Source organism: Dendrobates tinctorius, unplaced genomic scaffold (genome assembly GCF_039654945.1).
Source record: "Dendrobates tinctorius isolate UK_male_01 unplaced genomic scaffold, ASM3965494v1 ptg000070l, whole genome shotgun sequence".
NCBI lineage: Eukaryota > Metazoa > Chordata > Amphibia > Anura > Dendrobatidae > Dendrobates > Dendrobates tinctorius.
The window spans coordinates 72,501,363-72,515,094 of record NW_027361738.1 but is presented as its reverse complement, the minus strand read 5'-3'; the positions used below and the strand labels follow the sequence as shown (position 1 = coordinate 72,515,094).

At 51.4% G+C, this 13,732-nt stretch overlaps 1 protein-coding gene across 2 annotated transcripts in view; it reads right to left on the bottom strand.

Annotated features, from left to right (window-relative positions):
• Positions 1-13,732, bottom strand: part of TRDMT1 (tRNA aspartic acid methyltransferase 1) — a 48,564-nt gene that overhangs the window by 21,942 nt on the left and 12,890 nt on the right. The window contains exon 2 of one of the 2 annotated variants that reach the window (XM_073581877.1): positions 11,712-11,821. The exons of the other annotated variant lie outside the window; for it this stretch is intronic. Coding sequence (XP_073437978.1) covers positions 11,712-11,821 — 110 coding nt within the window. The remainder of the gene's footprint in view (positions 1-11,711; positions 11,822-13,732) is intronic. 2 annotated transcript variants of the gene reach the window in all.

The following is a 13,732-nucleotide window of genomic DNA, read 5'->3' as shown; positions in this document are numbered from 1 at the left end:
TTGCGCGCGCATGCGTTTTTTTGAGGCAAGTCTGACGCTCAAAAAATGCAACAGGTTGCATTTTGTGCGCCCGAGCGCATACCGAAAAAAAACGCATGCGCGGTAAAACGCGTACAAACGCATGTGTATGCGCACATAAGCGCATCCCATGCAAAGTATAGGAAAAAAAAACGCATGCGCTATTTAGCGCTAAAATACCGCGAAAAAAAACGCAAATGTGAAACCAGCCTAAGTGCAGGGGAAACACAGATAGGGATCCAGCTAGGGGCGTAACTAGAATAGGTGCAGGAGAAACACAGATATGGACCCAGCCAGGGGCGTAACTAGAATAGGGACAGGAGAAACACAGAAAGGGACCCAGCCAGGGGCGTAACTAGAATAGGTGCAGGGGAAACACAGAAAGGGACCCAGCCAGGGGCGTAACTAGAAAAGAGACAGGAGAAACACAGATAGGGACCCAGCCAGGGGCATAACTAGAATAGGTGCAGGGGAAACACAGAAAGGGACCCAGCCAGGGGCGTAACTAGAAAAGAGACAGGAGAAACACAGATAGGGACCCAGCCAGGGGCATAACTAGAATAGGTGCAGGGGAAACACAGATAGGGACCCAGCCAGGGGCGTAACTAGAATAGGTGCAGGGGAAACACAGAAAGGGACCCAGCCAGGGGCGTAACTAGAATAGGGACAGGAGAAACAAAGATAGGGACCCAGCCAGGGGCATAACTAGAATAGGGACAAGAGAAACACAGATAGGGACCCAGCCAGGGGCGTAACTAGAATAGGTGCAGGGGAAACACAGAAAGGGACCCAGCCAGGGGCGTAACTAGAATAGGGACAGGAGAAACACAGATAGGGACCCAGCCAGGGGAGTAACTAGAATAGGTGCAGGGGAAACACAGAAAGGGACCCAGCCAGGGGCGTAACTAGAATAGGAGCAGGGGAAACACAGAAAGGGACCCAGCCAGGGGCATAACTAGAATAGGGACAGGAGAAACACAGATAGGGACCCAGCCAGGGTCGTAACTAGAATAGGTGCAGGGAAAACACAGATAGGGACCCAGCCAGGGGCATAACTAGAATAGGTGCAGGGGAAACACAGATAGGGACCCAGTCAGGGGCGTAACTAGAGTAAGGACAGAAGAAACACAGATAGGGACCCAGCCAGGGGCATAACTAGAATGGGGCAGGAGAAACACATATAGGGACCAAGCCAGGGGCACACCTAGAGTAGGGACAGGAGAAACACAGATAGGGACACAGCCAGGGGCATAACTAGAATAGGTGCAGGGAAAACACAGATAGGGACCCAGCCAGGGGCATAACTAGAATAGGTGCAGGGGAAACACAGATAGGGACCCAGCCAGGGGCATAACTAGAATAGGTGCAGGGGAAACACAGATAGGGACCCAGCTAGGGGCGTAACTAGAATAGGTGCAGGAGAAACACAGATAGGGACCCAGCCAGGGGCATAACTAGAATAGGTGCAGGGGAAACACAGAAAGGGACCCAGCCAGGAGCGTAACTAGAATAGAGACAGGAGAAACACAGATAGGGACCCAGCCAGGGGCATAACTAGAATAGGTGCAGGGGAAACACAGAAAGGGACCCAGCCAGGGGCGTAACTAGAATAGGGACAGGAGAAATACAGATAGGGACCCAGCCAGGGGCATAACTAGAATAGGGACAGGAGAAACACAGATAGGGACCCAGCCAGGGGCGTAACTAGAATAGGTGCAGGGGAAACACAGAAAGGGACCCAGCCAGGGGCGTAACTAGAATAGGTGCAGGAGAAACACAGATAGGGACCCAGCCAGGGGCATAACTAGAATAGGGACAGGAGAAACACAGATAGAGACCCAGCCAGGGGAGTAACTAGAATAGGTGCAGGGGAAACACAGAAAGGGACCCAGCCAGGGGCGTAACTAGAATAGGTGCAGGGGAAACACAGAAAAGGACCCAGCCAGGGGCGTAACTAGAATAGGGACAGGAGAGACACAGATAGGGACCCAGCCAGGGGCATAACTAGAATAGGGACAGGAGAAACACAGATAGGGACCCAGCCAGGGGCATAACTAGAATAGGGACAGGAGAAACACAGATAGGGACCCAGCCAGGGGAGTAACTAGAATAGGTGCAGGGGAAACACAGAAAGGGACCCAGCCAGGGGAGTAACTAGAATAGGTGCAGGGGAAACACAGAAAGGGACCCAGCCAGGGGAGTAACTAGAATAGGTGCAAGGAAAACACAGATAAGGACCCAGCCAGGGTCGTAACTAGAATAGGTGCAGGGAAAACACAGATAGGGACCCAGCCAGGGGCATAACTAGAATAGGTGCAGGGGAAACACAGATAGGGACCCAGCCAGGGGCATAACTAGAATAGGTGCAGGGGAAACACAGATAGGGACCCAGCCAGGGGCGTAACTAGAGTAAGGACAGGAGAAACACAGATAGGGACCCAGCCAGGGGCATAACTAGAATGGGGCAGGAGAAACACATATAGGGACCAAGCCAGGGGAATAACTAGAGTAGGGACAGGAGAAACACAGATAGGGACCCAGCCAGGGGCATAACTAGAGTAGGGACAGGAGAAGCACAGATAGGGACCCAGCCAGGGGCATAACTAGAATGGGGCAGGAGAAACACAGATAGGAACCCAGCCAGGGTCGTAACTAGAATAGGTGCAGGGAAAACACAAATAGGGACCCAGCCAGGGGCATAACTAGAATAGGTGCAGGGGAAACACAGATAGGGACCCAGCCAGGGGCATAACTAGAATAGGTGCAGGGGAAACACAGATAGGGACCCAGCCAGGGGCGTAACTAGAATAGGTGCAGTGGAAACACAGATAGGGACCCAGCCAGGGGCATAACTAGAATAGGTGCAGGGGAAACACAGATAGGGACCCAGCCAGGGGCATAACTAGAATAGGTGCAGGGGAAACACAGATAGGGACCCACCCAGGGGCATAACTAGAGTAGGGACAGGAGAAACACAGACAGGGACCCAGCCAGGGGCATAACTAGAATGGGGCAGGAGAAACACAGATAGGGACCCAGCCAGGGGCATAACTAGAATGGGGAAGGAGAAACACATATAGGGACCAAGCCAGGGGCATAACTAGAGTAGGGACAGGAGAAACACAGATAGGAACACAGCCAGGGGCATAACTAGAGTAGAGACAGGAGAAACACAGATAGGGACCCAGCCAGGGTCGTAACTAGAATAGGTGCAGGGAAAACACAGATAGGGACCCAGCCAGGGGCATAACTAGAATAGGTGCAGGGGAAACACAGATAGGGACCCAGCCAGGGGCATAACTAGAATAGGTGCAGGGGAAACACAGATAGGGACCCAGCCAGGGGCGTAACTAGAATAGGTGCAGGGGAAACACAGAAAGGGACTCAGCCAGGGGCGTAACTAGAATAGGTGCAGGGGAAACACAGAAAGGGACCCAGCCAGGGTCGTAACTAGAATAGGTGCAGGGAAAACACAGATAGGGACCCAGCCAGGGGCATAACTAGAATAGGTGCAGGGGAAACACAGATAGGGACCCAGTCAGGGGCGTAACTAGAGTAAGGACAGGAGAAACACAGATAGGGACCCAGCCAGGGGCATAACTAGAATGGGGCAGGAGAAACACATATAGGGACCAAGCCAGGGGCATAACTAGAGTAGGGACAGGAGAAACACAGATAGGGACACAGCCAGGGGCATAACTAGAATAGGTGCAGGGAAAACACAGATAGGAACCCAGCCAGGGGCATAACTAGAATAGGTGCAGGGGAAACACAGATAGGGACCCAGCCAGGGGCATAACTAGAATAGGTGCAGGGGAAACACAGATAGGGACCCAGCCAGGGGCGTAACTAGAATAGGTGCAGGGGAAACACAGATAGGGACCCAGCCAGGGGCATAACTAGAATAGGTGCAGGGGAAACACAGATAGGGACCCAGCTAGGGGCGTAACTAGAATAGGTGCAGGAGAAACACAGATAGGGACCCAGCCAGGGGCATAACTAGAATAGGTGCAGGGGAAACACAGAAAGGGACCCAGCCAGGGGCGTAACTAGAATAGAGACAGGAGAAACACAGATAGGGACCCAGCCAGGGGCGTAACTAGAATAGGTGCAGGGGAAACAAAGAAAGTGACCCACCCAGGGGCATAACTAGAATAGGGACAGGAGAAATACAGATAGGGACCCAGCCAGGGGCATAACTAGAATAGGGACAGGAGAAACACAGATAGGGACCCAGCCAGGGGCGTAACTAGAATAGGTGCAGGGGAAACACAGAAAGGGACCCAGCCAGGGGCGTAACTAGAATAGGTGCAGGAGAAACACAGATAGGGACCCAGCCAGGGGCATAACTAGAATAGGAACAGGAGAAACACAGATAGGGACCCAGCCAGGGGCATAACTAGAATAGGTGCAGGGGAAACACAGATAGGGACCCAGCCAGGGGCGTAACTAGAATAGGTGCAGGGGAAACACAGATAGGGACCCAGCCAGGGGCATAACTAGAATAGGTGATGGGGAAACACAGAAAGGGACCCAGCCAGGGGCGTAACTAGAATAGAGACAGGAGAAACACAGATAGTGACCCAGCCAGGGGCATAACTAGAATACGTGCAGGGAAAACACAGAAAGGGACCCAGCCAGGGGCGTAACTAGAATACGTGCAGGGGAAACACAGAAAAGGACCCAGCCAGGGGCGTAACTAGAATAGGGACAGGAGAGACAAAGATAGGGACCCAGCCAGGGGCATAACTAGAATAGGGACAGGAGAAACACAGATAGGGACCCAGCCAGGGGAGTAACTAGAATAGGTGCAGGGGAAACACAGAAAGGGACCCAGCCAGGGGCGTAACTAGAATAGGTGCAGGGGAAACACAGAAAGGGACCCAGCCAGGGGCTTAACTAGAATAGGTGCAAGGAAAACACAGATAAGGACCCAGCCAGGGTCGTAACTAGAATAGGTGCAGGGAAAACACAGATAGGGACCCAGCCAGGGGCATAACTAGAATAGGTGCAGGGGAAACACAGATAGGGACCCAGCCAGGGGCATAACTAGAATAGGTGCAGGGGAAACACAGATAGGGACCCAGCCAGGGGCGTAACTAGAGTAAGGACAGGAGAAACACAGATAGGGACCCAGCCAGGGGCATAACTAGAATGGGGCAGGAGAAACACATATAGGGACCAAGCCAGGGGCATAACTAGAGTAGGGACAGGAGAAACACAGATAGGGACCCAGCCAGGGGCATAACTAGAGTAGGGACAGGAGAAACACAGATAGGGACCCAGCCACGGGAATAACTAGAATGGGGCAGGAGAAACACAGATAGGGACCCAGCCAGGGTCGTAACTAGAATAGGTGCAGGGAAAACACAGATAGGGACCCAGCCAGGGGCATAACTAGAATAGGTGCAGGGGAAACACAGATAGGGACCCAGCCAGGGGCATAACTAGAATAGGTGCAGGGGAAACACAGATAGGGACCCAGCCAGGGGCATAACTAGAATAGGTGCAGGGGAAACACAGATAGGGACCCAGCCAGGGGCATAACTAGAATAGGTGCAGGGGAAACACAGATAGGGACCCAGCCAGGGGAATAACTAGAATAGGTGCAGGGGAAACACAGATAGGGACCCAGCCAGGGGCATAACTAGAGTAGGGACAGGAGAAACACAGACAGGGACCCAGCCAGGGGCATAACTAGAATGGGGCAGGAGAAACACAGATAGGGACCCAGCCAGGGGCATAACTAAAATGGGGCAGGAGAAACACATATAGGGACCAAGCCAGGGGCATAACTAGAGTAGGGACAGGAGAAACACAGATAGGAACACAGCCAGGGGCATAACTAGAGTAGAGACAGGAGAAACACAGATAGGGACCCAGCCAGGGGCATAACTAGAATGGGGCAGGAGAAACACAGATAGGGACCCAGCCAGGGTCGTAACTAGAATAGGTGCAGGGAAAACACAGATAGGGACCCAGCCAGGGGCATAACTAGAATAGGTGCAGGGGAAACACAGATAGGGACCCAGCCAAGGGCATAACTAGAATAGGTGCAGGGGAAACACAGATAGGGACCCAGCCAGGGGCGTAACTAGAATAGGTGCAGGGGAAACACAGATAGGGACCCAGCCAGGGGCGTAACTAGAATAGGTGCAGGGGAAACACAGATAGGGACCCAGCTAGGGGCGTAACTAGAATAGGTGCAGGAGAAACACAGATAGGGACCCAGCCAGGGGCATAACTAGAATAGGTGCAGGGGAAACACAGAAAGGGACCCAGCCAGGGGCGTAATTAGAATAGGGACAGGAGAAACACAGATAGGGACCCAGCCAGGGGCATAACTAGAATAGGGACAGGAGAAACACAGATAGGGACCCAGCCAGGGTCGTAACTAGAATAGGTGCAGGGAAAACACAGATAGGGACCCAGCCAGGGGCATAACTAGAATAGGTGCAGGGGAAACACAGATAGGGACCCAGCCAGGGGCATAACTAGAATAGGTGCAGGGGAAACACAGATAGGGACCCAGCCAGGGGCGTAACTAGAGTAAGGACAGGAGAAACACAGATAGGGACCCAGCCAGGGGCATAACTAGAGTAGGGACATGAGAAACACAGATAGGGACCCAGCCAGGGTCGTAACTAGAATAGGTGCAGGGAAAACACAGATAGGGACCCAGCCAGGGGCATAACTAGAATAGGTGCTGGGGAAACACAGATAGGGACCAGCCAGGGGCATAACTAGAATAGGTGCAGGGGAAACACAGATAGGGACCCAGCCAGGGGAGTAACTAGAATAGGTGCAGGGGAAACACAGAAAGGGACCCAGCCAGGGGCATAACTAGAATAGGTGCAGGGGAAACACAGATAGGGACCCAGCCAGGGGCATAACTAGAGTAGGGACAGGAGAAACACAGACAGGGACCCAGCCAGGGGCATAACTAGAATGGGGCAGGAGAAACACAGATAGGGACCCAGCCAGGGGCATAACTAGAATGGCGCAGGAGAAACACAGATAGGGACCCAGCCAGGGGCGGAACTAGAGTAGGTGCAGGGGAAAAACAGAAAGGGACTCAGCCAGGGGCGTAACTAGAATAGGTGCAGGGGAAACACACATAGGGACCCAGCCAGGGGCATAACTAGAATAGGGTCAGGAGAAACACAGATAGGAACCCAGCCAGGGGCGTAACTAGAATAGGTGCAGGGAAAACACAGATAGGGACCCAGCCAGGGGCATAACTAGAATAGAGACAGGAGAAACACAGATAGGGACACAGCCAGGGGCATAACTAGAATAGGGACAGGAGAAACACAGATAGGGACCCAGCCAGGGGCGTAAAAAGAATAGGTACAGGGGAAACACAGAAAGGGACCCAGCCAGGGGCATAACTAGAATAGGTGCAGGGGAAACACAGAAAGGGACCCAGCCAGGGGCGTAACTAGAATAGGGACAGGAGAAATACAAATAGTGACCCAGCCAAGGGCATAAGTAGAATAGGGACAGGAGAAACACAGATAGGGACCCAGCCAGGGGCGTAACTAGAATAGGGACAGGAGAAATACAAATAGTGACCCAGCCATGGGCATAACTAGAATAGGGACAGGAGAAACACAGATAGGGACCCAGACAGGGGCGTAACTAGAATAGGGACAGGAGAAATACAAATAGTGACCCAGCCAAGGGCATAACTAGAATAGGGACAAGAGAAACACAGATAGGGACCCAGCCAGGGGATTAACTAGAATAGGGACAGGACAAATACAAATAGTGACCCAGCCAGGGGCATAACTAGAATAGGGACAGGAGAAACACAGATAGGGACCCAGCCAGGGGCGTAACTAGAATAGGTGCAGGGGAAACACAGATAGGGACCCAGCCAGGGGCATAACTAGAATAGAGACAGGAGAAACACAGATAGGGACCCAGCCAGGGTCGTAACTAGAATAGGTGCAGGGAAAACACAGATAGGGACCCAGCCAGGGGCATAACTAGAATAGGTGCAGGGGAAACACAGATAGGGACCCAGCCAGGGGCATAACTAGAATAGGTGCAGGGGAAACACAGATAGGGACCCAGCCAGGGGCGTAACTAGAGTAAGGACAGGAGAAACACAGATAGGGACCCAGCCAGGGGCATAACTAGAATGGTGCAGGAGAAACACATATAGGGACCAAGCCAGGGGCATAACTAGAGTAGGGACGGGAGAAACACAGATAGGGACCCAGCCAGGGGCATAACTAGAGTAGGGACATGAGAAACACAGATAGGGACCCAGCCAGGGTCGTAACTAGAATAGGTGCAGGGAAAACACAGATAGGGACCCAGCCAGGGGCATAACTAGAATAGGTGCAGGGGAAATACAGATAGGGACCAGCCAGGGGTATAACTAGAATAGGTGCAGGGGAAACACAGATAGGGACCCAGCCAGGGGCGTAACTAGAATAGGTGCAGGGGAAACACAGAAAGGGACCCAGCCAGGGGCATAACTAGAATAGGTGCAGGGGAAACACAGATAGGGACCCAGCCAGGGGCATAACTAGAATAGGTGCAGGGGAAACACAGATAGGGACCCAGCCAGGGGCATAACTAGAGTAGGGACAGGAGAAACACAGACAGGGACCCAGCCAGGGGCATAACTAGAATGGGGCAGGAGAAACACAGATAGGGACCCAGCCAGGGGCATAACTAGAATGGCGCAGGAGAAACACAGATAGGGACCCAGCCAGGGGCGGAACTAGAGTAGGTGCAGGGGAAAAACAGAAAGGGACTCAGCCAGGGGCGTAACTAGAATAGGTGCAGGGGAAACACAGATAGGGACCCAGCCAGGGGCATAACTAGAATAGGGTCAGGAGAAACACAGATAGGAACCCAGCCAGGGGCGTAACTAGAATAGGTGCAGGGAAAACACAGATAGGGACCCAGCCAGGGGCATAACTAGAATAGAGACAGGAGAAACACAGATAGGGACACAGCCAGGGGCATAACTAGAATAGGGACAGGAGAAACACAGATAGGGACCCAGCCAGGGGCGTAAAAAGAATAGGTACAGGGGAAACACAGAAAGGGACCCAGCCAGGGGCATAACTAGAATAGGTGCAGGGGAAACACAGAAAGGGACCCAGCCAGGGGCGTAACTAGAATAGGGACAGGAGAAATACAAATAGTGACCCAGCCAAGGGCATAAGTAGAATAGGGACAGGAGAAACACAGATAGGGACCCAGCCAGGGGCGTAACTAGAATAGGGACAGGAGAAATACAAATAGTGACCCAGCCATGGGCATAACTAGAATAGGGACAGGAGAAACACAGATAGGGACCCAGCCAGGGGCGTAACTAGAATAGGGACAGGAGAAATACAAATAGTGACCCAGCCAAGGGCATAACTAGAATAGGGACAGGAGAAACACAGATAGGGACCCAGCCAGGGGCGTAACTAGAATAGGGACAGGAGAAATACAAATAGTGACCCAGCCAGGGGCATAACTAGAATAGGGACAGGAGAAACACAGATAGGGACCTCAGCCAGGGGCGTAACTAGAATAGGTGCAGGGGAAACACAGAAAGGGACCCAGCCAGGGTATTAACTAGAATAGGGACAGGAGAAATACAAATAGTGACCCAGCCAGGGGCATAACTAGAATAGGTGCAGGGGAAACACAGAAAGGGACCCAGCCAGGGGCGTAACTAGAATAGGGACAGGAGAAACACAGAAAGGGACCCAGCCAAGGGCGTAACTAGAATAGGTGCACGGAAAACACAGAAAGGGACCCAGCCAGGGGCATAATTAGAATAGGTGCAGGGGAAACACAGATAGGGACCCAGCCAGGTGCATAACTGGAATAGAGACAGGAGAAACACAGATAGGGACCCAGCCAGGGGCATAACTAGAATAGGGACAGGAGAAACACAGATAGGGACCCAGCCAGGGGTGTAACTACAATAGGTGCAGGGGAAACACAGAAAGGGACCCAGCCAGGGGCGTAACTAGAATAGGGACAGGAGAAACACAGAAAGGGACCCAGCCAGTGGCGTAACTAGAATAGGTGCAGGGAAAACACAGAAAGGGACCCAGCCAGGGGCATAACTAGAATAGGTGCAGGGGAAACACAGATAGGGACCCAGCCAGGGACATAACTAGAATGGGGCAGGAGAAACACAGATAGGGACCCAGCCAGGGGCATAACTAGAGTAGGGGCAGGAGAAACACAGATAGGGACCCAGCCAGGGGCATAACTAGAATGGGGCAGGAGAAACACAGATAGGGACCCAGCCAGGGGCAAAACTAGAATGGGGTAGGAGAAACACAGATAGGGACCCAGCCAGGAGCAAAACTAGAATGGGGCAGGAGAAACACAGATAGCGACCAAGCCAGGGGTAATAATATAATAATAATAATAATCTTTATTTTTATATAGCGCTAACATATTCCGCAGCGCTTTACAGTTTGCACACACATCATCACTGTCCCTGATGGGGCTCACAATCTAAATTCCCTATCAGTATGTCTTTGGGTAAAACTAGAATGGGGCAGGAGAAACACAGATAGCGACCAAGCCAGGGGTAAAACTAGAATAGGTGCAGGGGTTGCAATCGTACTTGAAACCTGTATTTTAAGCTTGCACACAAAGTTCCTTTGGTCCATATGAAAAGACTTATTTAAAAACATGTGATTATTGGAGGCGGTGTTGAAGCTTTTGCATTGGTGCCCCCGAACTTAAAGATACGCTACTGGACCAAGCGCTACGTTCTCTTCTTAGGATCAGTCAGAGTACCAGAGGTCAGATTGATGACAAAGGGATGAGCTACCCCAGTGATGTTCCTGGTACCAGAACTCTACAGCTGGTCCATCCTTGGAGCAATATTCATGAAATAGGGATATCACAGCACAACTACATTTGTCTGATGTGGCGAAAGCAGCTGTTGACGTTATGGAAAGGTCCTATGGGCCGGTCAATGTGCGCTGTACATGCTGGCTGAAGGTCCGTGGACTATTAACATTTACCATTTCAGGTTTAAAGAGAGATGAGGACTCTTCAGAAGAATGACCAGTTCCCAAATATTCAGTATCTCCATGTATCTCCCCTGCTTAGGAGAGAGTGGTCTCCATGACACACGTGTCCGGTGGTATCACTATATAACGAGCCATGCAAAATAGATGGGGGACAACCTCAACGAAGTAAAAAATGGTGGTTGTTAACTTTCCTATTACTGTCTAATAATTCAGAATATTGATCCAAAAAGTACGCCAAAAAGGTCTAATACATGGAGGTCCCACCTCTGCACCCACACCTTTCTCATCAACGTGCCGCCGGTAGAGTTGCTCTTGTGTGAGTGGTTCTCTCCATTCATTTTTATGGGAGTTCCGAAAATTGCCACACATACTTCCTCATATTCGGGACCCCATAGAAGTGAATAGAGGCCACCTTGCCTTTCCTGGTGGTGCAAGGCAGGCACCCGTTCTCGAGATAGATGCGGGTTTAATATCTGGGACCTGCACCTATAAGACCTGAAGGCTGGGGCCACTTGGTGACTTTGACCGCAACAGCCATCGTGGGAGTGAAGTTCACTCGGTGCCGCTGCTACATGGCGGCGCTATGCAAGTGAATAGAAGTGGCGCCATGCAAAGCCGAATATAGGCTGAAGTTGATTGGTTGCACATACACGAGTGTGCCCATAAATACACACGTACCTCTATGGACTTGGGCCATAACGGGGTGTTAGGAAAGTTGTGCTTGTACACTTCGTTGGCGGTGGTGTTCACGTCCACGGCTGCCACCACCTCAGCAGATACTCCGCTTTCTGGAACAGTCACAGACAGAGTCATTAGTAATTGCTTTTCTTTTGCACTTTGAGTTTTTCTAAAATTATTAGGGAATTGGACAAAGGTGTCATCTAAAAACAAAGAGGTCCGAGAGCAGAGATCTGTAAATGACGAAGGTCGGCAGTCCCACCACTCTCCCCCCAGCACCAGTACGTGTGTTGTTCTTGCTACATTAAAAAGGTCCCCCCCCAATCAGGTAATTGGGGTCTATCTTGTGATTTTATCATAAATATAAATGTTTTATAACATTAGAAAATAAAATAATTACAGTAACTAGTTACCGCGTATAATTCCCATTCTCATACCGTCTTGTGTTTTGCTCACAAATGGCCTGAATACTAACGTTCTGCCTTTTTAATGTACATTTTTGGTAGCAGTGTAACCGGCCCTCATGGTAAGTAGTCGTGCGATGTGGCCACCTGCACGGGTAAGGGAGCACTGACATCTAGTGTGCGAGCTCTTCATGCTCCTGTACCTGTATGACTCTGCTAGCGGCCAGCCTAACATGCTCTGCAAACAGGTGTCAGCATATCAGACTTCAATATGGGGGAACAACAGCAAGCTTCATTATGGAGGCCCTATAGTAAGCTACGGTAAGTAATTACGGGGGCATCACAGCAAGCGTCATTATGGGGGCACCACAGCAAGCGTCATTATGGGGGCACCATATCAAGCTTCATTACGGGGGTCACCATAGTAAGCTTCATTACGGGGGCACCATAGCAAGCTTCATTACGGGGGTCACCATAGCAAGCTTCATTACGGGGGAACCATAGCATCTTCATTACGGGGGCACCATAGCAAGCTTCATTACGGGGGCACCATAGCAAGCTTCATTACGAGGGTCACCATAGCAGGCTTCATTACGGGGGTCACCATAGCAAGCTTCATTACGGGGGCACCATAGCAAGCTTCATTACGGGGGCACCATAGCAAGCTTCATTACGGGGGCACCATAGCAAGCTTCATTACGGGGGTCACCATAGCAGGCTTCATTACGGGGGTCACCATAGCAAGCTTCACTACGGGGGTCACCATAGCAAGCTTCATTACGGGGGCACCATAGCAAGCTTCATTACGGGGGTCACCATAGCAGGCTTCATTACGGGGGTCACCATAGCAAGCTTCACTACGGGGGTCACCATAGCAAGCTTCATTACAGGGGCACCATAGCATCTTCATTACAGGGGCACCATAGCAAGCTTCATTACGGGGGTCACCATAGCAAGCTTCATTATGGGGGTCACCATAGCAAGCTTCATTACGGGGGCACCATAGCAAGCTTCATTACGGGGGTCACCATAGCAAGCTTCATTACGGGGGTCACCATAGCAGGCTTCATTACGGGTTCACCATAGCAAGCTTCATTACGGGGGTCACCATAGCAGGCTTCATTACGGGGTCACCATAGCAAGCTTCTTTACGGGGGTCACCATAGCAGGCTTCATTACGGGGTCACCATAGCAAGCTTCATTACGGGGGTCACCATAGCAAGCTTCATTACGGGGGTCACCATAGCAGGCTTCATTACGGGTTCACCATAGCAAGCTTCATTACGGGGGTCACCATAGCAGACTTCATTACGGGGTCACCATAGCAAGCTTCATTACGGGGGCACCATAGCAAGCTTCATTACGGGTGTCACCATAGCAGGCTTCATTACGGGGTCACCATAGCAAGCTTCATTACGGGGGCACCATAGCAAGCTTCATTACGGGGGTCACCATAGCAAGCTTCATTACAGGGGCACAATAGCAAGCTTCATTACCGGGGGGGGCACCATAGCAAGCTATGGGGGCCGCCATAACAAACCTTTGTTATTAGACAGAATATTATATAGGGTCAGTGCAGAAGGATTATTCTTTAATAAGGCTGGTACTGCCAGAAGG